The sequence below is a fragment of the Bubalus kerabau genome, chromosome 11 (genome assembly GCF_029407905.1).
Source record: "Bubalus kerabau isolate K-KA32 ecotype Philippines breed swamp buffalo chromosome 11, PCC_UOA_SB_1v2, whole genome shotgun sequence".
In the NCBI taxonomy this organism is placed as follows: domain Eukaryota; kingdom Metazoa; phylum Chordata; class Mammalia; order Artiodactyla; family Bovidae; genus Bubalus; species Bubalus kerabau.
Window position 1 is genome coordinate 49,724,916 of NC_073634.1, and position 22,437 is coordinate 49,747,352.

Consider the following 22,437-nt stretch of genomic DNA (forward strand, 5'->3'; position numbering starts at 1 on the left):
TAATGGATAAAAGAAAGGATAGATGTATGAAAAGATGCATGGAAGGATGAATAGAGGGATAAAAGGTGAACTAAAGGATGGATGGATGATGGAAGACAGATGAATGGATGGGAGCAAGGATGGGTGAAGAAAAGATGAATAGAAGGTTTAATTGAGAGAAGAATGGATGAATGAATTGAAGTATGGATGGATGAATGGAAAGATGGGTGAATAGGTGAATGGATGGATGCATGAATAGAAAAATGGGTAGATGGATGGAAGAAAGGATGGATAAAGGAAAGATGAATAGAAGACTGAATGATAGACTGATGGAAGGATGGATAAGAATATGCATGGATATATGGGGAAATGTGTGAAAGATGAATGTATGGAAAGATGGAGAGATAGATGGGTGTATCCATCTATCGGAGCTGTTGTTCAGCTCTAAAACTGGTAAGAGGGCCATTAACAGTATTAACAGGGCAGGAACAGCAACAGCAACAATTAGAAGGGAAAACAGAAGATGAATAGGCAAGAGAAATCTGTGCCCTGGTCTTATTCCTGTGTCACTCTCTTATAGCTCTTGTCGTTACTTCTGATATGATGGGAGGCAGCGTGGTGTAGCAGAAAGAACGCAAGACTTGAAAATCAAAAGAATAGTGTTTGAACAACCCAGCCACTTAGTATGATTATGATTATGATCCCCAAGCACACCACTTTGCTTTTCTAAGCTTGACTCCTTATCTACATAAACCTAAGATTATATCAATGCTCCAGTCTTATGGTGAGGATTCAATGAGAAATAAACTTATACCTACGAATGGCCAGGCACCCAGAAAATGCAAACAAATGATCTCTTCTGTCCTTCTACAACTGACTGAAGACTGTCACTGGCATGACTTGCTGAGAGCATTTTGTATCTATCTAGAACAGAGTAGGTGCTCAATGAAAGTTTGATTTTAATGGAAGAAATCCCCCTTCAATCAATCAGGAGATTGTAACCACTGGTAAGAAATGGACAAATACTTTTCTACCAAAAAAATTCCTTAAGAATTCATTTGCACCACTGAGTTACTAGGGACCAAAGGATACATTTAAATAACATTGCATTTTCTAAAAACTGATTTGCATGAAACTTACTGGGTGCTCATCCACCTTGCCAGGCAAACCCCCTCTTGGAATTCACTTGTGGTCCACGGTGTACTTGTATTATTATTATTTCTTTTTTCTGCAACACCCACTCAGGATGAGGTCTTTAGAGAAACAACCTGGGAGACTTTGATGAGAGGCCCGAGCCTCCCAGCTACCTCACAGGTCACACTCTGGGCCCCAGGAACCCTGTGCCCTGGGCCTGCCCCCGGGAAATGATTCATAATTAAGAGAAAAGCCCTGGGCTTTCTGTCTCTTCCTCCTCCTCTAAGCAGGCGGCAGGGAAAGGTGGAGAGGTTGGAAGGGGGATGGGGGCACTGACTGGAGCCTGGGATTGTGATTGAGAGGCCCCATTATCCACACTCTTAAAAAAATAACCGAATCTTTTCCTTTTTTATCTTGACCAATCTCATTTCACGCTCCAGAAGAGGAAGGGAGGGAGGGAGGGAGTCTGGGGCCAGGAGGGAGAGAGGAGTCAGTATTCTGTATTTTCAACGCTGCATTAAGCACATCGCCACGGTAACCAGGCAGCAACAAGTGCCAGCTCAGCGGGTTCCCAGGGAGCCCAGAGCCTCCTTCCCTCCCTCCCTCCTCCGTCCCCTCCCTCTGCCCAGGAGCGCCCAGCCCACCTGCCTCGCACAGGGCGCCCACAGTGGGTGGCTGGTAAAGAATAACCCCTGCTGGTGGGGGAGGGGAAGCAGGCCTGGGTGAAGGCCTTGAGTCTCTGAAGTCAGAGGCAGGTAGGCTGGTGGTAGGCTGGTGGGGAGAAGGGGGGTCACAGATGCCCTGATTCAGAGCCCCTTCCAGAAGCTCCAGGTCCTCAGACCTCTCTGGGCAGGGCAAATGGCTCTGAAAGTGTCAGCTGCTCAGTCAGGTCTGACTCTTTGCAACCCTATGCACTGAAGCCCTCTAGGCTCCTCTGTCCATGGAATTCTCCAGGCAAGAATAGTGGAGTGGGTAGCCATTCCCTTCTCCACGTAGGGACTGAACCCAGGTCTCCTGCATTGCAGGCAGATTCTTTACCATCTGAGCCACCAGGGACCCTATGTATATGGCTCCACCCTATTCATTCTGAGGTTCTCCCTGTACGGTTCCTAAAAGAGACCCCCAGGACTGTTGGGGAGGATTCCAGGACTGTCCAAGTGATGATGGAGACATACTCCCTGCTCATCTCACACTCTAGTACCTTTGGAATACTCAAGCCATGGGTCCTGACTGTGCAGGGTTGAATGAATGTGAGGTATGAAGAAGGATATTTCAACCATCTTCATGGCCATCATCACCAACACCATTCACACTCATATTTTTCTGAAAGGGTAAACCAGGATTCATCAGAGGTAAATAACTGGAAGACCACAGGGTGCTTAAGAGCTGGGCTTAGGTTTACCTCCATTGTTCTAATGGCTCCCAGATGACTCTCTATGAAGGCTTACTGAATCACTGGAAGAAACAGCAGAGCTCTGATTTGAATGTCAGTCTGTCTCAGCCTCTCCCTTTGCATCATGATGGGAAATAGGGAGCCTCTGGGAAGAAGGGGGCTGAGCTGGAGGGAGAGTTAAGGGGGCCAGGACTGCACTGGAGTCTTTTCTCCAGGTGTTAACAAGGAGCTGCATCCCTTGGTCCATCCTTCAGTGTCCTTCAGAAAGTCTATGCATGGGGCACACCCTACCTCTTGTACCCTCTTGCTCCACCTGTGGCCACCACTTCCTCCTTACAATGTTTCCCCTCCTGCCCAGCCCCACCCCTTACCTGCCACCATGCCTGCGATGGCAGAAGAGGCATAGCTGCCCTGTCCACTGGTGGGGATGTGGGGTGGGTATCCAGGCAGTGTGGGGCCCACCATCTCTCGCCCTGAAAAAATACAGCAAAGCATTATCAGGCGGGCCACTGTGGGCTCCTGTACTTACTGTCTTGCTCCGCGGAGGCTCTGCAAGCCTGCCCTCTGCCACTCCCACTCTCTCCCAAGCCATTCTCTGGACTTACTTCCTCCCTCCCCTCTCCTTCTCTGAGCCCAAGCTCCTCTCTACTCAGTGGGCCTTCACCAGGCCACAGGCTCCACCATGTAGGGAGGACCTGGCTATTACAGGCCTCTATTATTCCCTATCCTCCAATGATTTTATTTACAAGAATCTTAGTCATCCATAATGATGTCATGGTATTGGAAGGAGGCTGGGGGCTATGTCTTCTAGGTCTTTGTGGTCCCCTGTGGCATTTGCATAGCAGCCAGCACAGTGGGCCGAAATAAACACATTAGAGGCCACTGGCCACCCTTTCAGCCCCAGCTCCCAGGAGAACCAAGGTCAAGGCCCTATGAAGGGATGGCAAAGGGGCGGCTGGTTGGCCCATCACTGTCCTTTTCTGGACCTGTGGCAGACATTGTTAATCAATCACCACACTCTTTGCCTCTGAGTCAGAATGGGGTTTCTGCTCCTCAACCTGGCCTTGCGGGTGGATATAACATATCAGAGCTGCAAGGGACATGAAACATGGTGCCTATTCCTGACCTGGAAAGGAGAGGTGGGTTGACAGGCAGTGTTTACACAAGCCTGAACCACTGACATCTATCCATGCCATTCCTGAAAAGAACTGTTTTCAGCAAAACTGACAAGTATCCCTCTCTTTGTTTATCTATAATTTGTGGGAAATAGTCTGGCCTTGGTGACACGGAGGCTGCTCTGTGAAGTTCTGAAGTTCTGGCTCTGCCTCTCCTCTCCTTCAGGTGGTCAAGCCTTCCCATTCTGGAGACCCCATTTAACCTGGTGATTTCTCTCCATCCACACCACGTACCAACAACCACAATCCTCCATCCACCCGTGTCCCTTCTTTCATGGGCCCCTGTCTGAAGGCGCACAGGATCCTTCCAGACCCAAGGATTCTTGACCAGGTGAAAAGACATCCCAATCTGCCCAGATATGAATACTGTCCCAGCATATATACAAAGAACGCACATTTCACTCTCTTCCCTCTCAAAACACCCCGTTTGATGATGAAATTATCTGGTTGTCTGAGTTCTTGGTGATGTTTATGAGGTAGATAGGAGGTTTGCCAACCTCATCCCCATTGACACTTGGGGCCAGATAATTCTCCGTGGTGGGGGGTGGGGGGTGGGGGGAGGCTGTGCATTACAGGATGTTGGACAGCATCCCTGGGGTCTACCCTCTAGATGCCAGTAAGTTCCCACCCAGTGCGACAACCCGGAATGTCTCCAGATATTGTCACATGACACCAGGGTGGCAAAATCACCTCTGAATGAGAACCACTGGATTAGATTATCATCATTTTATCAAAATGCCTTTACCTCTTTCCAGACTGGGGGCTGCCTTTTCTTCTAGGACTCACATGGATTCCCTGTGAGCCTCTGTCAACCAGGTTACCAAGTCCACCCCACCACGGCACTGTTTGCCCAATTTTCCCTCCATCAGTCCCCCACACCCACCCCTGGGGTCCTTCTTGTGTCAGACCCTCTGGGGGTGCCTAGCAAGAATGGAAGAGAAGGTACCTCTCACGGAACCCTGTAAGTTGTCAATACCGCAGTAACTGCCTCCTTACCTCTATTTCTAGAGATTCCTTGAAGACAATTCATTCATTTGACAAATATTGATTAATCCTGATATCCTGGGCACTTTAAGAAGCACTTGGGGATACAGCAGTAAGCAAGAATGTAAATTAGCAAGGCTAGGTGCTAAGTCAAGGGAGGATAGACTGGGAAGGGTACTGGAGCCCTGGGGGGCTCAACAGACAAGACCAGGCCTGCTGGACTTCCACCCTTCCTCTAGGAGGAAGAGTCCAGAAACTGGAGGACTTCGGTCCTCATTCTGCTTCTAGAACTAATTTTCCAAGTGCCCTTAGACCAGCCACCTACATGCCCCAAGCCTCAGCTTCTTCACATGTAAAATGGGAAAAAAAATAAATAAATGAAAGTAGCCATACACACCTTATTACTATTACCATCATGCTTTCAGCATCATTCAGAGTCAAAAGTTTCCTGCCACAGGTGCACGCTGATTCATGCAATGGACACATTCTATAAATAATTACATGCCAAGGGAAACCTTATAGAATAAATCCTATTGGAAAGAGCTATCGGTGTTCATGATTCAAAGCTGTGTGAATGTTTTGGTAAAAATAAACACCACTCCCTAAGTTCCTAATTTGTTTTGAGCATACTGTCTGGCAGTGGTTGGCGCTGGACCAAACAGAGTGGAACCTGCTGGAATTTGACAGATGCGTTCAGTTCACTTGACACAGGCCTGAACAAATGAGGGCTCAGCAACACAGGTGAGAGAAGGGGAACTTCAGTATAATGAGAAGGAGAGGGGGACACAGGCAGAAAATTGGATCTTTCTTCGAAAAAGACTGCAGTACGATCAACTCTCAGACTCAGCCCCTTCGACCCTTGGATGAAGCCCCTGGTACTAGAGCCCACGAGAGGCAAGGAGCGGCATGAAGTCCATGTAGGCAGATCAAGGACAGAGGGTGGATGGGACATGAGTAGGAGAGTGATGGAAGAGGGTGACAGACATCTGGGTCTAGATTATGGCCAGGGAGGACAGTATTTAATTTCCCTGGCCTGCATCTTCTCATCTCTCTTATGAAGAGCTCAGTTAGATGAGAGATTGCACACTGGATTCACCTAAACCAATACTTGATTGGTAGGGGCTTCCTGTTGCACTGCTGAGAAGGATTCTGAGGCTGCATGTATGTCTGCTATGACTGGGGTTGGGGGTGAGTATTGGCTCTCAGACCACCTATTAGCTATTACTGGCCTAGTGCTCTCTGGGGCTCCCTGTGGTCCCACATTTCCCCTTCTCATGTTACTCTCATCTTGTCCTTTTCCATCACCAGGTTCTGCTGCTTCTTAAGCTCTACAGCTCAGGAGGACAGAGCACCAGGACAGCACCAAGCTCTCCTTAAGCCACAATTTAATTTAGTCACAGTTGCGCCCCTCAGTCCCATCCTATGAGAACTAGCCCCTAAAATGCTCTTGGAAATTGAATTTCACCAGCTTTACTCCCTTGTATTCTGTGATTTTTAATCTTCATTTCTTCTCAGTCACCCAATTTTCTCCCAGTGGGACAGAGATATCTGAGTCAGATGCTGGAGCGTCAACTCCTGGAGGCTTCCTCCCCTTAAACTTGGCCCCCTTGAAAAGCCGGCTGAGACTGTCTTCAGGACACCCTTCACCCTCAACTTCTCCGTTAGTCCCCAGGAAAGAGTGAAAGTGTTAGTGGCTCAGTCGTGTCAGACTCTTTGTGACCCCATGGACTGTAGCCCACCAGGCTCCTCTCTCTATGGGATTTCCCAGGCAAGAATACTGGAGAGGGTTGCCATTCCTTTCTCCAAGGGATCTTTCCAACCCAGTGTTTGAACCTGTGTCTCCTGCATTGCAGGCAGATTCTTTACCACTGGGAAGCCCCAGGACTAGAAGCCGCAGGACTCTGCTTCAATTCCTTAAATATTCGGTTTCTTCCCCCAAAGCCAAAAACTTTACAACCTTCTTAGAAATGAAACTACAGAAGCCATAAGGTGGAGGCATGCCTTCACAGCCTATTTTCTGGACTTGATTTTTAAGGCTCTTCACCATAAGTTTATCTATGGTTTGTAATTCCATCTCTCCTGCACTCAAATATATTTTCAAAATAGTTCTATTTTTAAGAAGCTGATGTAGGACTTCCCTGGTGGTCCAGTGGATAAGAATTTACCTGCCAATACAGGGGACATGGGTTCAATCCCTGGTCTGGGAAGATTCCACATACCTTGGAGCAGCTAAGCATGTGCACCACAACTACTGAGCCTATGTTCTAGGGCCAGCAAGCTGCAGCTACTGAAGCCTGTGTGCTACAGCTCCACAACAAGAGGAGCCACCGCAAGGAGAAGCCCGCGCATCACAAGTAGAGAGTAGTCCCCACTCTCCCCAACTAGAGAAATCACATGCACAGTGCCAAAGATCCCGCACAGCCACACAAAATAAAATAAATTATATATACACATATATATGTATATATATGAAAAGCAGCTGATGTAGACAAAGCTGCATATTAAATGACTGGGAAGTCGGGTTCTGCAAGAAAACACTAGCATCTCAGAAATGCTGGTAAATATCCTACGTATCGGTAGAGGCCAGCGTCAGAAAACCAGGACTTGGGGGAATTCTGAGGGTAGAGGTGATTTCAGACCATTTATCGGCTCCTTTGATGTCCGCCCTCTATGTGACCTCTTTTCAACTCCTTATCTCGCTCTGATAGCAAGGAGAATTTATGGCAATCCAGAAATCTCTTTGGCAGGATTAAATATAATTTTGCACAGAAGGATGGAGGCGGGTAACGGACTCTTTGATGATAAAGCCAAAGTCAGGGCTTCCTCAACAGCTGAGCTGGAGTCAGCCGGAGAAAAGACAGGACAAGGACAGCATCAATATTGCTCTCGGTCAGGGCGCTGGGACCCTAGACAGGGGCATCTGGGAGGAGAATTTAGGGGCAATCCTCCTGTCTCCCAAACCCTGAGATTTCTTCTTTCTTGGCTAATTAGGGAGAAGCTGAGACCCAGAAAAACCATCCTGAACATCGCATTAGCAGAGGCTGTGCTGGGGAGAACTTGACCTGGTGGAGACTCTGAGGCAAGCAAACACCTGGTAGGAGGTGGTAGGCAGGGTCCAGTCCATAGGTAGCTACTCAGAGGAGGAGAGCTGGGGAGGGCGTTCAGATAGGTGATGATTATGGAATGAAAATTTACCTAGTCCTTCATCGTCTCCCCTGTCTGCAGCATCATTACCTTGCATTAATTTGGTCTTGGCTTTCTTTTTATTCTTCTAAATCAATCTCTTGCTCCCTTGGATAGGTTTCCAGCCCCCAGACTCTTGATATCATTCCCTTCTTTTTTTTTTTTGGCCATGGTGCCCATGGCTTATGGGGTCTTAGTTTCCTGACCAGGGATTGAACCTGGGCCCACAGCAGTGAAATCGTGGAGTCCTAATCACTGGATCTTCAAGGAAGTCTCAAATTACTCCCTTCCTAATCTGGTTTCTTCCTACCCCATCTCCCCAGTCTGCTCACTCCGGCTCAGCCACGTGGTAGACATTTAGGTTCAATCTTGATTGGATGTTGCAAGGGGACAGTCTTTCAGGAGCTTCAGGCCACCACCTGGGCTCAGCATGGACACTAGCCATCCTGAACTCCTGTGCTGAGTCACAGGGCAGGCCCAGTTCTGTAGACTGTGACCTTGGCTTGCTTCCTGCTCTCAGTAACCATCTAGACCAAGCCTCTCCAAGCCTGGGCCCTGCTTGCTCTTCCCAGAGCCCCTGCCTCTGTGCTGCCTCTTCCACCCTCAGGCTGGGCTCCACAGCCTTCACGGGGGTCACACCCTCCACATCAGCCTCACCAGGGTCTGTCTCTGGGGGCCCCCCGCCTGAATGACCACTGCGTGTCTGCTGCCTGCTGCTTTGCCCCATGCAGGGATGACCTCCCAGTCCTGCATGGACAACGGACACAGGGCAAGTTGGAAGCATCACCCCTGATTTGATCACATGTTGTCTGGAGGTGCTTGAAGCCCTTAAGGGAGGGAGAAAGTAGGGGAGGGGTTTGAGGGTAGGGACTCTGCACTGGGCTGTTTAAACCACACTTCACACCAATGCCCAGGTCTGTGCTCTGACATATCTGCTTCCCACTGCCCGGGGTCCTTCTTGCTCCTCTCTGGCTGATCCTGCCCAGCCTCTTCACAATTCCCAGTAAGTGAAGAACTGCTCCCCCACACCACACGCTTCACCCACACCATCATCCCTTACCTGCCTCTTCTCAGCCCTCCTGGCCATCGCCTACCAGATACACAGGCAGGCAGTGGTGCCCAGTGACTGGGCCCCTCCCCCACACACATTGAATTTAAGTCTCTCCGACTCTCCCCCTCCTCTCTCCCCTCCTAACCCTGTCCCATTTTCTCTGGCTGACATCACTTCACTCAGCTCACAGACTTTTCTTCTTTAATCACTTTGGTCAAAACAAATGACCCATCTCCGCTGACTTCACCCTCTTTTGAAATTCTGCACTGAGTCAACACTTTACTCCTTGCTTCATCACTGCCTCTCTGCCCACACGTTGGGCTTCCTTTATGAACCCTCTACCTCTGTGTCCACCTCCTCAAAGAGGTCCTCCTTCATTAGACACGGGGATGCACAAAGGGAAAAAAAAAAAACGTCCTAGGTGCCAGACAGACATAAAATGTAGAGACAGTTATAAGGAAGGGTCAATGGACTTGAATAAGATGACCTTGAGGTCCCTCTGGGTGGACAGAGGTCTGGTTCTTATGATGCAGTGATTTTCAAGTGCAAGGGCTTTCCCTGGGCAGAGCCCCTGCTTCAGACAGAGCAGCTCTTCATTTGTCTGGTCTGGATACCTGGCTTCTGTCAAACTTTACATTTCAAGAGTGTTGTGAGGCCCGGCAAGCTTGAAAACCACTGGTCCAGAAGGGCTGGCCCACTCCTGGTTTCTTCCCTGGGTCCTGGTTCAATGCCTTGGACCCACTTCTGAAATAGTCTCATCTCTGTGGCCGTCTTTCAAATATCTGGAGACTGTTATCGGGCTCTGTTCCCTCCCTCACTCCACCTCTGGCCTTCTCCCTGCCTAGCCAAACACCTCTGACTTTTTCAGCCACTGCTCAGACTTTGCCTGGACGGGCCAATGTCCTTCTGCCCGGGAGATTCAGCTCTGCTGGGATCTGATCCACAGGGCACACGCAGGCTGACATGTCATCATGTTCCTATTCAGGGATTTTGGCTGGGCCTTTCTCCCTGGGCCTGTTGCCCATCAGTGTAAGGAGAGATTTGAACTAAATGTCCCTAAGGTGCTTCCAGACTTCAGTTGGATGAGGGTTTTGATGAAAAGTCCCTGCTTCCCCTTCTCTTGAGTTGGTGAGTCACTCTGCCTGAGTGTCCTCCAAGAGAGACACTTAAGCTAGGGACACAAGAGTTACACTATGGGGACCCAATTGGGACTGACCCTCCATCCTTAGAAATTTGATCCAGAATTTGGCCCCCAAAGCCAACGCCTTTCTCCCTCCAGAGTTTTCTTTTTTTCTTCTTTTGCATTTTTTTTTTACCCAGACCAAGGGTTTGGGGCTTTACTGAGTCTGGCTCCTGGTCTTAGGGTTCTGGCACTTTCATGGGGCTTTGGGGCAAGGTTTTGGAAATCCACCAGGCACCCCCACTGCCAAGCACCCCCCAGAGTGCCTGCCCCTCCCATGGCCTGACTTTGCAGGCATGGAGGACCGCATCTTGGCGCCTCCAAAAGTGGCCGGAGGAATGAGGGAAGAGGATGATGGTGGAGAGGACTTGGGAAGAGAGTAGGGGCTAGACCCAAAGTAGGGAACTGGCGGCCGGCCGTGAGGACTCCCCCTCCCGCCCCCCGCGATGGCTGTACGGCCCGGGACCTCCCTGTCGTACCTGAGAGGAGGGCCTGGCCCGTGAACTGCCCGTACACGGAGGCAGCATGGGGAAAGGCATTGAAGGGCGGGACCGAGGCACCGGCTGGGACCCCGGAGCCGACTTGCTGCAGATCCAAAAAGGCGGAGCTAGATAAAGAGGAAGGGGTGGAGCTAGAACTGGACACCTCGGGGGTTTCCTGCTTTATGGCGAAGGGTGAATGAGGATCTGCCGGAGGGAGGGAGACAACAAGGAGAGAGGGGTGTGAGATGATGGGGCGGGAACATGCACAAACCAAGCCATGAGATGCGGGAGGGGCGGGGCGGCGAGGCGCGGGCGGGCTCCTCCCTGAGGCGGGGCGCGGGGGTGGGCGGGGCTACGCGGTGTCACTCAGGTTGGGGGAGGAGGTGAGAGGGCACTTCTGTCTCCCTGCTGTGCCTCTGTGAGTGTAGACGCAGGTCGCGTGTGCCCCGCGCTGGGGGGCAGGCGGAGAAAGGGCCGAGGACAGAAGGCGAGACCCTCTCGACCCACCTGCTGACCGGCCAGCAGAGTCCCCTCTCCTCTCGAGGCCCAGGGCCCTAACACCTTCCTCCTCTCCACCAGCCAGCTCTGCCCGCCAGCCGGCTCCCGCATGGCCCAGGAGATTCTGGGCATCGTACCTGCCACCACGGGGTAGGTCTGATGAGTCGAGAGGTTGCGCCCCAAGGGTGTATTGGAGGGGGTCAGGGTGGCCTTCCCGTCGTCCAGGGCGCTGTTGAGCAAGGGCAGCGGGTAAAGACCCTGGGGAACAAGAAGAAGTGAGCGCACAGAGGCTGTGGGCGGCAGGCTCTCCTTTTAAAGCCCCACCCCCCCCACCCCCGCCAGCCGGCTCCCCCTAGAAAATACCTGCTTCCTCTGTCCCCTCTTCCCGCTCACTCGCTCAGTCTTGACTCTTAGTCTGTTTAATCAGTTCTTATTCTCTGACTCACAGCCCTTCTGTTTTTCTCCCAGTTCTAGGGGCAGAACTCGCCCTCCGCGGCAGCTCTGGAATTCAACGCTGGCTGGTGGCAACAGCGCCAGACACAGAAGAGAGTGGGTCCTTCCAAGGACCACACCCTGGCTGGATGCTGGGCCCCTTCCGGGTTTCCTCACCCTGTCTGGGCCCACGGAGGGCAAGATGCAGGGCTGGGGCAGTTAGCACGTGGGACTGTTCAGGGTGCTTTCCTCCTTTCATTAAAATATTCCCCAGATGGGAAATGGAGGCACAGAGCTGGTCAAGACACTTCTCACACTCCCACAGAAGTCACACTCCCCTGGTCTGACTTCAGGACCTATGTTCTCAACCACTGCTCTGCAGTGGATAACATCATGACCACATCTTACATGTAAAGACAGCAGGCATTAGACATTGCCTGTATTATCCTGATCCATTTCTCCCAACAGCCCTGTGACGTAGGCAAGCAATATTATGTCTGAGATGCTGAGAGCCTGAAGACCAGAGATGTGAATGTCCTAGGTGAGTATGAAGTGGAGTCTAAATCGAGGACATCTGATCCTGACCCCTGTGCTCTCTCCTTCAGTAAAGGACAGACCTGACACCTAAGCAAAATAGGTAGACTTCTTCCCTCTCTCTCCATATCCAAGCAAACATAAATGTGCACATTAAGCTTGAAGATGATATTTGTGGTTACTTTTGTTTAAAAATTCTTTATCAAGTACCCCCGGGGGTTTTCTTTGTGAACCTCATTTTAGACTTCACTGAGCCTCCCCTGACATGAGTGGGCCATCTCCTCCAATGCTTCTTCCAAGAAGAACTTGTTCAATTAAAGGCAAGGGTACATCACCCCTCATCATGATAACCTCCCATCAGGCCACGGAACAGCACACACCTCTGCTCCCCACATGTGGATCACACATGTCACTAATGTGCTCTGTGAACTGGTGTGCAAAAACCGAAATCAAGGCTTGTGCTCCGTGGTTATATAACAGCTCTCTAAAGGCAATCGCTTTCAACAATTTGAGCTGGGTTCTCCAAGGAGCCACAGCAGTTTCTGGTTGCATGCCAGGCACTTATGGAAGTTGCAGTCAACTCTGGAGACCACAAGGGCACCATTATCCTGTAGCAGCAATTACTGACTAAATGGCACTCTGGTTCTACACCTTCTGAGGGAGCTTCCTGCTTCTAGTCAGGGTAGAGTTACTTAGAGCCTGGTTTCGTGAAATTGAACAAAATGCCTGATTTCTAGGAAGTGTAAGAAAAGTTTAAAATGTTTTGTGGACATGTTGATCTGATATAAAACACCTCCTCAAAATCCTGGTGGTGGTGGTTACTCAGTCATGTCCGACACTCTGCGACCCTATGGACTGTAGCTCACCAGACTCTCTCAGCATGGAATTCTCCAGGCAAGAATACTGCAGTTGGTTGCCCTTCCCTTCTCCAGGGGCTCTTCCCGACCTAGGGATTGAACCCAAGTCTCCTGTACTGCAGACAGATTCTTTGCCATCTGAGCCACCAGGGAGGTGAAAGTTGCTTAGTTGTGTCTGAATTTTTGTGACCCTCCAGGCCAGAGTACTGGAATGGGTAGTCGCTGCTCCCTTCTCCAGGGGATCTTCCCAACCCAGGGATTGAACCCAGGTCTCCCGCATTATAGGCAGATTCTTTACCAGCTGAGCCACAAGGGAAGCAAGCCACTAGGGAAGCCCCACCTCAAAATCCTATAGCTCTCCAAAATCTAACAATTCAGTGAAAAACAAACCTATAAATCAGACATTTCAGTAATGTAACCCCAAATGCCTTAAACATCTCAAGGATGATTGGATTTCTTATTGGGGTGGGACTTGAATTGGGGTGCAGAGAGCACAATTCCTCAGGACTTGGACAAGTTTGAGCTCTTGTTCTGCAATCACCAGCTTAGTAGCTTTGGTCTCCTTGACCTCTCTGAGCCTTGGTTTTCTCACCTGTGTACCGTTTTCTCACCTGTGTAACAGGGATAATAGATCTTCTTTACAAGGCTGATGCAAGGATTAAAGGAGATTTTATATACCTACGTTAAACACCTAGCACAAAATGCTTAGTAACAAACATTCCATAAACAGCTACTTTCGAGTTATGTGAAGGGTCACAAGCTGCCCAGTTCTTGAGGCTCTGTCGTCATAATATTCACATTGTGTTGATCTGTTCCTTGATGCACTTGTGAAATAGAGGAACAAGAGCTTTGCAGACTCCTAACTGTGCCTGGTAGTAAAATAGCAACCAGAAATGAGCCCACAGAAATGTTTATGTTGAATGCTTTGCCCTTTCTTGATTTTGCAGAAAAGATGGCCATGCTTTTGCCCCATCCTGAGGTCAGGTGTGAGGACCTGTGCTTCTCTCTCAGCTTCCCAGACCAGAGGCCCTTTCCTTGCCCAGCAAGAGGACACTGGGGTGTTCCTTTGGCAGCACTGGCAGCTGTGGGAAAGGCAAGGAGCCCCAGGCACAGGCTGGGTCCTCCCTGTCCTTCCTCATCGAGCAGGGGAATGAATGAGGGAGGGAGTGATTGGCTGAGCAAGGCACTGAATCAGTAATGGTCATGACTGAACCTCCATCTCCTCAACTGTAGGATGAAGGAGTAGAGTAGTTGCATGGTTTTTAAGTTCTCTTTTTCCAGTCTTCAAATAAGAACTCGCATAGGAGCACCATATTTAAAACAGGTGACAGTGGACCAGTCTGAATGAAACCAGGGCCTAGAGGTCTGAGCCCCACAAACTTTCACTTCTGTCAGCCCTCTCCACCCTCCTTGGCCCTAGTCCTCTCCAGGCAAATGGAAAGACTGGACTGAATGGGCCCTGTGGGTCCTCTGGCTCAAGACTCTCCATTTGCATGATCCCCTATGTATGTATGCCAGTTTGGAGTAGGGTCTTGGGACACCTTATAATCAAGCAAGGTCCCTCAGAGGCGTAGGGGAGCTCAGGAGTGGTTCTGCACAACCCAGTGGGTCTCAGCAGCAAGGTTTCTCTACCAGCACACTGAGCTGTGTGGGGTCCATATCTCACAGCAGGTTCCCGGCAGACCTACCGCTGTGGCCCCATTCCCCTCCTGCCCAGTCAACCCCGGCCTGGGGTGCCATGTGCTGACTCGTGGCTGATCGCCCTGCCCTCTCCCCAGGTCTGCTGACGGCCAGCCTTCTCTGAAGCCCTCCTGGTTGTCACAGCCCAGGCTGATAAAATCGCTGACGCAGATTGCCTGCCCAGCTGCGTTGTTGGCAAGGCCCAGCCGCCCAGACGGTCACTGGCAGTGGTTCAGCCAGTGACTGGCATCGTCACCATTGTCCTGCTCAGATCTTAAAGGTACACGGGCTTGCCTCACTCCTGGCTCAGATGACACCTTGAGCTGAGAGGGATGAGCAGACACTGCTCTAGAGAAAATCTTCAGCTGATTGATGGTGTTGGGTTAGGGGATGGGGAAGACGCTGAGACTGTGGTGTTGACAGAAGATAATTAACAGAGGTGCAGAGTTATTTTTTGGCTCCTGAAGACACTTTGGACATCTCTGCCAGTTTTTCATAGAAGCCAACCCCTGATAAGCCATTTCACCTGTCCCGAACACTGGGAATAAAACTTTGCTTGTAGCTTGCATTTCTCGGGCTGCATTTCTCATTGCATTTACTCAGTCTACCTTTATTAAGCATCTGTTAGAGGGGCACAATGGGAGATGCTGGAGGTAAAAAGATGCCTTGAGATGCTGCCCTGTGCTCAAGAAATGTGCTGTATCTTGACATCTCTGTCTGCTAGGCAGTGACACTACCCCATGAGTTCTGGGGAGCGGCCCCTCCCACCCCGGACATGCAGAAGTCTGGGAGAGTGAAAATGAAGCGTGTCTGAGGGGCAGGGAAGAATTCATGGACCAGGTGAGGCTTGAGCTGAGTCATACTAGCCGAGCAGTACTTTTCCAGGCAGAGAAGTGGGAGGAAGGCATTCAGCGAGGAGGGCACACCGTGTGCCGGGGCAGAGAGGTGTGAACGAGAGGAGCGTGAGCATGGCAGGCCAGGGGTGGGGAGGCGTGAGTGGTGCGAGGCGGGGCTGGAGGTGCTGGTGGAGGTCACGCTGTAAAGGCTGGAGCTGCGACTTATTGCTGTAGGACCTGACCCTGCTATCTGGGGGAGACACTGTGGCAGGGGGATGGCATGGTTGGTTGCATTGCTCTAAGCTCAGAGGCTACAGGTGAGGGAAGGCAGGGGGCTGGAAGGATGAGCAGGAAGATGCTGCTAGCGTCTGGTGAAATAATGCCCATGACAGCCTTGGAGCTGCTGGAAGCACGTGCCCTGGGCCCATCAAGCAACTTCTAGTTGCTTCTAGAATTGCCAGTTGACTAGGGAGCTTTCAGAGACCATGTCTTGCTCTGCCCTCCCCCCACCCTCCCAACTGTCTGCTCGCCTCCCGTGCCCAGCTGGCCCCTCACCTGCTCGCCTTTGGTGTGGCTGGGGGAGGCGTAGGCCTCCGGGTAGTGCTGCCGATCAAAGGGGCATTCGAGCGATTCGAGGTGGTGCTGGCTGAAGGTGTCCGTGCGGAGGTGTTTGCGGGGCCCGCTGCTGCTGCTCTGGGAGTCAATGCTCAGCCGGCAGCTGTCCTGGTCACCTGGCAGGCGTCCCCCGGCAGGGAGAAAGCTTTCAGGGGGCTTGTCGACCCATTGCCCAGGCCAGAGTGGGGAAGCAGACTCACTTGGGAAGAGGGAAGAGCAAGACTTCCGGGTGGCTTAGAGACAATCCACAAAGTCCTGGGCCTAAGGGGGTCTCTGTCTCATCAGTAGTAGTAGTATTAGTCACTTAGTCATGTCTGACTCTTTGTGACCCCATGGATTGTAGCCCACCAGGCTCCTCTGTTCATGGGATTCTCCAGGCAAAAATAATGAAGTGGGTAGCTGTGCCCTCCTCCAGGGGATCTTCCTGACCCAGGGATCAAACCTGTGTCTCCTGCATTGCAGGCAGATTTTTTACCACCTGAGCCACCAGAGAAGCCCTGTCTGAGCAGTTGCCCTCCTGCACCCCCAACCTACCCTCTGGTCCCCCCAACACTCACTGTCATCCATCTTCCTCTTGCTGTCGCTGCCAGGCTGGGCGATCCCCAGGAGCCCATTGATGGAATAAGTAGAACCCAGAGAGTCCGACTGTGGAGATTCTGGGGGCGTCACAGCTGAGCTGGGGACTGCAGTGGGGCAAGACAGAGGGTCAGGATGTGGGCCTGACACCCCTCAGAGCCCCTGACACCACCACAGAGGAGTCAGGAGCACTGCCTACTGGTGCCAGGGTTCTGGCCTGTGTTGTTTCCAGCCCTAAACATTTCAGAGAATCTTCCCTGGGATTCCAGCCAGGTTTGGGCTCAGTTCGAACATACGGATGTGTCTGTGTGGACATGTTTGTGTGTGACTCTGTGTGTGTACATGGATGGGAGTGTGTATGCAAGGGGCTGAGTGTGACTGTGGGACCCTCGGCACTCACTCAGCGTGTGTCCTGGGCTCAGGGACTTGGTGGCCACGCAGCTGTCCATGGGAAGGTTGAATGGCTGCTGCACTTTAGTCCGGATGATTCTGTAAGGAAGAGAAGAAAGGCCCTTATAGCAGAAGGAGGCAGGGCTTCCAGCTGCCCCAGCTCCATCCACCTTTTTGAGATCCCACTTGAGTATCTATAGACACTCAGCCCAAACTCAGCTCATTGTTCTTTTAGTTGCTAAATTGCAACTGACTCTTTGAAACCCCATGGACTGTAGCCCACCAGGCTCCTCTGTCCATGGGATTTTCCAAGCAAGAATACTACAGTGAGTTGCCATTTCTTCCTCCAGGGAATCTTCCTGACGCAGGGATCAAACTTGAATCTCCTGCATTGCAGGTGGATTCTTTACCCACTGAGCCATCCGGAAAGCCCCAAACTCAACCTGTCCACACTCAAACCCACGACCTTACTCCTCACGCCTGGTCCTTCCCACTGTTCCCATTCCATGACTAGCCCACCCGTCACTCAAGGCAGAAGTACAGGTGGGGCTCAGTATCTGCCTTCCTCCCTCCTCCGAGCCGTCATCAGGTTTGGTAGATTTGACCTCTTAACTCTCTTCAGCATTGATCCCTCTCTGCATCTCACTGCCACCACTAAACTCTACCTCCAGGGTCACTCACTGGCCCACTCCTATCTGCTCTTGACCCTTTCTAATCTTTTCTTTCTATTGCAGCCAGACTGGACTTTCTGAAATGCAAGTCGGTCTCATGGTTAACATCTCGTGCTAAGGTTCTTGCCATTGCTTATAGGTGAGAGGTAAGAATACGTAGCATGACCCCCGGCCTCTGAGGGGCAAACAGACTTTATTCACATCTCCACCTCAGTCTACCTTATGCTCTCCCCTTCCCTTTACCTGCTGGCTTTCTTTTCAGCTTTTCTTTTCTTTTTGGCCATGCGGCTTGTGGGATCTTAGTTTCCCAACCAGGGATCGAACTCAGACCCTCAGAAGGGAAAGTGCAGAGTCTTAACCACTGGACTGCCAGGGACTTCCCTCTTTCAGCTTCTCGTATAAGATTTTATTAGCCACAGGGCCTTTGCACATGCTCTCTCAAGCTCCTTTCACTCCCCCTTTCACCTAGGTAACTCTTATTTGTTACTTCTTACTTGGGACATCTTTTCATAACCTCCCTAAACCAAGCCACCTGACACCAGCTCAATACCCTCATATTTTTCTCCCTAGCCAGACTTAGAACTGCGTGGACATCAATTAGGACTTGGTTAGTGCCTGTTTTCCCACTGGACTGTAAGTGCCACACAGATAAGACTTGTGCATCCCCAGGGGGTACGTGTGTGCTAAGTCATTTCAGTCGTGTCCAACTCTGCAACCCGATGGACTGTATGTTCCTCTGTCCATGGGAGTTCCAGGCAAGAACACTGGAGTGGGTTGCCATTTCCTACTCCAGCTTTAGGGCCTACACATGAGTAAAGTATGTGTGAATGAATGAGTGAGTGAATAACTGACTGAGGTGGTGACTGAATGACTAAACAAATGAGTGGATGCTTGAATGAGGTCCAGGTTAGGGCTCTTGTGTCTCATGCAGGAAAGGCTCGATTCAAGAAGTTTCGTTTATTGAATGAAAGAGGATGTGGTATGTGGGGAAGGAAACTGCAGAGAGTACAGCCCTGGGGAGGGGGATACGTTGAGGTGGGAGTGGGGATGCTATAGAGGCGTGGTACCTACCTTGGGCCCAGGGCACTTCCAGCCTGACTTTTCAGCATGCAGCCCCCTCCAAGGTTCTGTTCCACTCAAGTCAGGTCTCCATCACGATTCCCCCAAAGCCCAGGGACCCCAGTCCCCGGCTGCGGTGTCCACCTCACCTGTTGATGGAGCTGACGCTGGGCACAGTGTCGTTGTCACAGACACCCTCAGCCAGGAGCCGGTCCCGGATCTCCCAGGCGAACATGGTTGGGTTCTGCCGCTTGTAGTCCCCGATCTTCTCCACCACCTTGGGGGTGGCCACCTTAGGCTTTGAGCCCCCTATCACTCCAGGCCGGATGCTGCCAGTCTCGTAGTACCTACTCCAATAGAGAACCCCAAAGAAGTACCCAGTAAGCAGGTGGGGATCTTTGGGCAGCAAATTAGCCAGAGACTCTCGTTCCCTTCTGAGGCTGCTTGGGGAAGGGCCTGAGGGGGTGAATGGTGACCCCCAAGGCTGGTCTCTGGCACCATGTTCCTGTCACTGCCTGTTTCCCTTGCATGGGTAGGTTTATGCTGCTGCTGAACCAGAACGTCTTCAAAAGGCTTCACCCTGGGATGCCTGGTTTCTCTCTTTCCTGTCATCCCTCTGGCCAGTCTCCTGACCTGAACACCTTCAGGAAACACCTTATGGAGCACAAAAGGTCTCCCTTCTAAGAAAGGACATTTTGAGTGTGCTCTGTGTGTATATACAGGCTCAAGGTGGTGGCCGGTTGCTCCATCCAGTTTTCCTTGGCTGAAGCATGACTGACTGTTCTCGACCATCCTGGTTCTACCCCTCCTTCCCCAGAAAGCCAGCTGGGGTCATTGGGCCGTCTGCCCTGACTTTCTGGTTTCACCTTTGTTCTCCATAAAACCCCTCCAACCCCCCTCCACCCCACCCCACAGCCCCGGCCACTGGTTTTCCACCAGGTTACATGGTTCAGGTTGAAGCTGGTCCTCATGGACTCTGGAACGCCAGCCTGGCTTGGAGCCCTGGCCATGTCCAGCTCCCTAAGCTAAGCCAGCTCTCTCGGGGTCTCCCCATGCCCCATCCCCCATCCCCCAACCAGCTGCTTAGGCAGATCAGTGACCTGTGTCAGGATAGCCTACCTCTCCTCCTTGGGGAAACTCTGGTTTCTTCTGCCATGAAATAAAACCTCTTTAATACTCCCTTTTGGGTGTCACCATCCACTAGCACTCAGCCCCTCTTGGGGTGCTGCAACCCACCTGGGAAACCCCTCTCCTGACCCCAGGAGACCTGGGGACCACAATTTTCCCTGATGACTTCCATCAGGGAGGCAGGGCTTCCCACGTTCAATTATAAGCCTTGACCTCTTTGAACCAGAACTCCTCCTGAATCTCACTTATGGGTTGGGTAAGGGAGACACTGAACTGACACAAAGCCCAGAAAACCCTGCACATGGGCACTTCCACTGGAAGTGGCCCTCCAGGCTAGACTACGCTTTGCTGCTCCTGGTCCCTCCTGAGCCTTTAAGTTAACAGTTCTTAACTCTGGCTGCAGAAAATTAGAATCTTAGGGCTGAACACTATACTCAAACTTGGGCTCATTCCCCTAAAGTTCTGCCTTAACTGGTGTGGGCCGGGGCTTAGACATCCATTTATTTTCTAAATTAAGATTCCCCAGGTGACTCTACTGTGCAGCCAGGGCTGTGAACTGCTGCTCCGGAGTTGGTCATAAGCGTCACCTAGTCATCTCATAAAAATCATGGTGTCCGGATCTGGCTCCCAGAGAGGGTGCTGCAATGGGCCTGGTCTGGGGCTTAGGATCTGCATTTCATCAAAACACCCCAGTGCTTCTCTTGCAAGTGCTCTGGGAGTTACAGTTCGAGAAGCACAAACTCAGACACCCCTCGTGCTGGAGCAAGACCTCAGGAGCCACCTCTGATTGCGTGTCCCCTCCCTGTTGTTGTTGCTGTTCAGTCGCTCATTCGTGTCTGACTCTTTGCGACTCCAAGGACTGCAGCATGCTAGGCTTCCCTGTCCTTCACCACCTCTCAGAGTTTGCTCAAACTCATGTCCATCTCTTGGTCTCAGCAGGGGGAAAGCCTTTTGGGAAGATTCTTCTGCTTTAGGAACAAAGAAGCCTATAGAAACCAGGACATGGGGCAGAAGAGACCATGGGGGAGGGAGAAAGGAAAGGAAGAAGAAATGGATGAGGGAGGAAGGAAGAGCAGGAAACACACAGACGAGCAGCAGATGGGCGAGGCCCGGAAGCCCTACCACATCCTGTTCAGATCCTGGGACCCAGGCCGGACACCAGAGTGGACCCGAGTCCCTGGGAGGGAAGGGGGTGGGGGTGAATTTTGTGCTTACCTGCCAAGGATCTTGCTGACACAGCCATGGCTGACACGGAGCTGGCGGGAAATGTCGCAAGGCCTCACGCCCTGGTGGGCTAGGTCCACGATGCGCTGACGCACCACTTCAGGCAGGGGTCTGCCATTCACAAAGGCCCCTCCCAGCTGGTTCAGCCCTCCGTGGCCTGAAAGACAGTAATCCGGGGGGACTGCTGTCAGGGCCACCAGGCAGAGAATCAGCCGGCATGTGGGCCTTGGCTGTTGAGAGCCCCTAAACTTGAGCTCTATTGGTCACATCCCCTGGAGCTCCTGCTGTACCCCTCTGCTTTCCGCCTCTGAGTAGGGGCTAGCTCAGGGTGGCAGGGGCAGGGATGTATGATGCCACAGAGGGGCACATTCCACTCTGGGGACCTTTTGTGTCTGCTCAGCATTCTTTTGTGGGCTTCCCAGAGGGCTCAACAGATAAAGAATCCACCTGCGATGAGGAGACACAGGAGACACAGGTTCAATCTCTGGATCAGAAAGATCCCCTGGAAGAGGAAATGGCAACCCCCTCCAGTATTCTTGCCTGGAGAATTCCATGGACAGAGGAGCCTGGCAGGCTACAGTCCATGAGGTTGCAGAGTCAGACATGACAGAGTACACACACAGTCTCCTCTCAGACCCTCAGCACCTCACTCCAAATAACAATCTCACCACCTTCCTCTACCCTCTGGAAAGTATCTAAAGAGTTGAGGATTCAGGTTCTGTCTTCCTACTCTGACGCTGAACTGTGTGATCTTGGGGAAATCTCCATGTTTTCTCTGCGTCTCTGTTCATCTCTAAAATGAGGGCATGGGACGAAGAAATCAGTGGTATTTAAGTTTCTTGTTCTCATTCTTCTTTTGAACTATAGAGCTAGATTTTTTAAGCACAAAGACAATGAGAAACCCAGACTCAAAAGAATAAAAGCAGAGCTTCTCTGGTTGATCTAGGATAGAGCAGGCCTTGTCCTTGGGCTCCCAACTTGAGCTCTGTTTGGAGCACTGAGAGGCAGGCAGAGACCTCACTGGCCCATGTTCTGGGGCTTCCAGGACTGACGTGTCAGGCAGTGGGCAGTGGTACAGAACATGGACACACCGTGATGTGTGCCTGTCTCCTTAGGTGCCTTCCTGACTTGGCCTCTACCCTCCAGCCCCAGCCTGTGTTTCATTCTGAGCCCATCCACCTATTCTCAATGCATATTTGTTGAGTACCTACTACGTGGCAGGCACTGTACCAGCCCTCCCAATGTTGAGTTGGATAAGGTAGATGTGATTCCTGTACTTGCCTCATGGGGTTCAAGTGAAGAGTTAGACCAGCTGGTGGCCATATGGCATGGCCACATCTGGGACACCAGAAGTGGACCTGAGCCAGCACTGGGAC

General features: G+C 51.4%; 1 protein-coding gene across 1 annotated transcript in view; it reads right to left on the bottom strand.

Moving 5' to 3' along the window:
- PAX8 (paired box 8) overlaps positions 1-22,437 on the bottom strand; it is a 34,484-nt gene that overhangs the window by 6,681 nt on the left and 5,366 nt on the right. Inside the window, exons 2-9 of the mRNA XM_055541732.1 lie at positions 21,053-21,218; positions 18,859-19,056; positions 16,990-17,078; positions 16,571-16,696; positions 15,954-16,129; positions 11,197-11,317; positions 10,559-10,765; positions 2,878-2,979 (exon numbers count right to left, since the gene is read on the bottom strand). Coding sequence (XP_055397707.1) covers positions 2,878-2,979; positions 10,559-10,765; positions 11,197-11,317; positions 15,954-16,129; positions 16,571-16,696; positions 16,990-17,078; positions 18,859-19,056; positions 21,053-21,218 — 1,185 coding nt within the window. The remainder of the gene's footprint in view (positions 1-2,877; positions 2,980-10,558; positions 10,766-11,196; positions 11,318-15,953; positions 16,130-16,570; positions 16,697-16,989; positions 17,079-18,858; positions 19,057-21,052; positions 21,219-22,437) is intronic.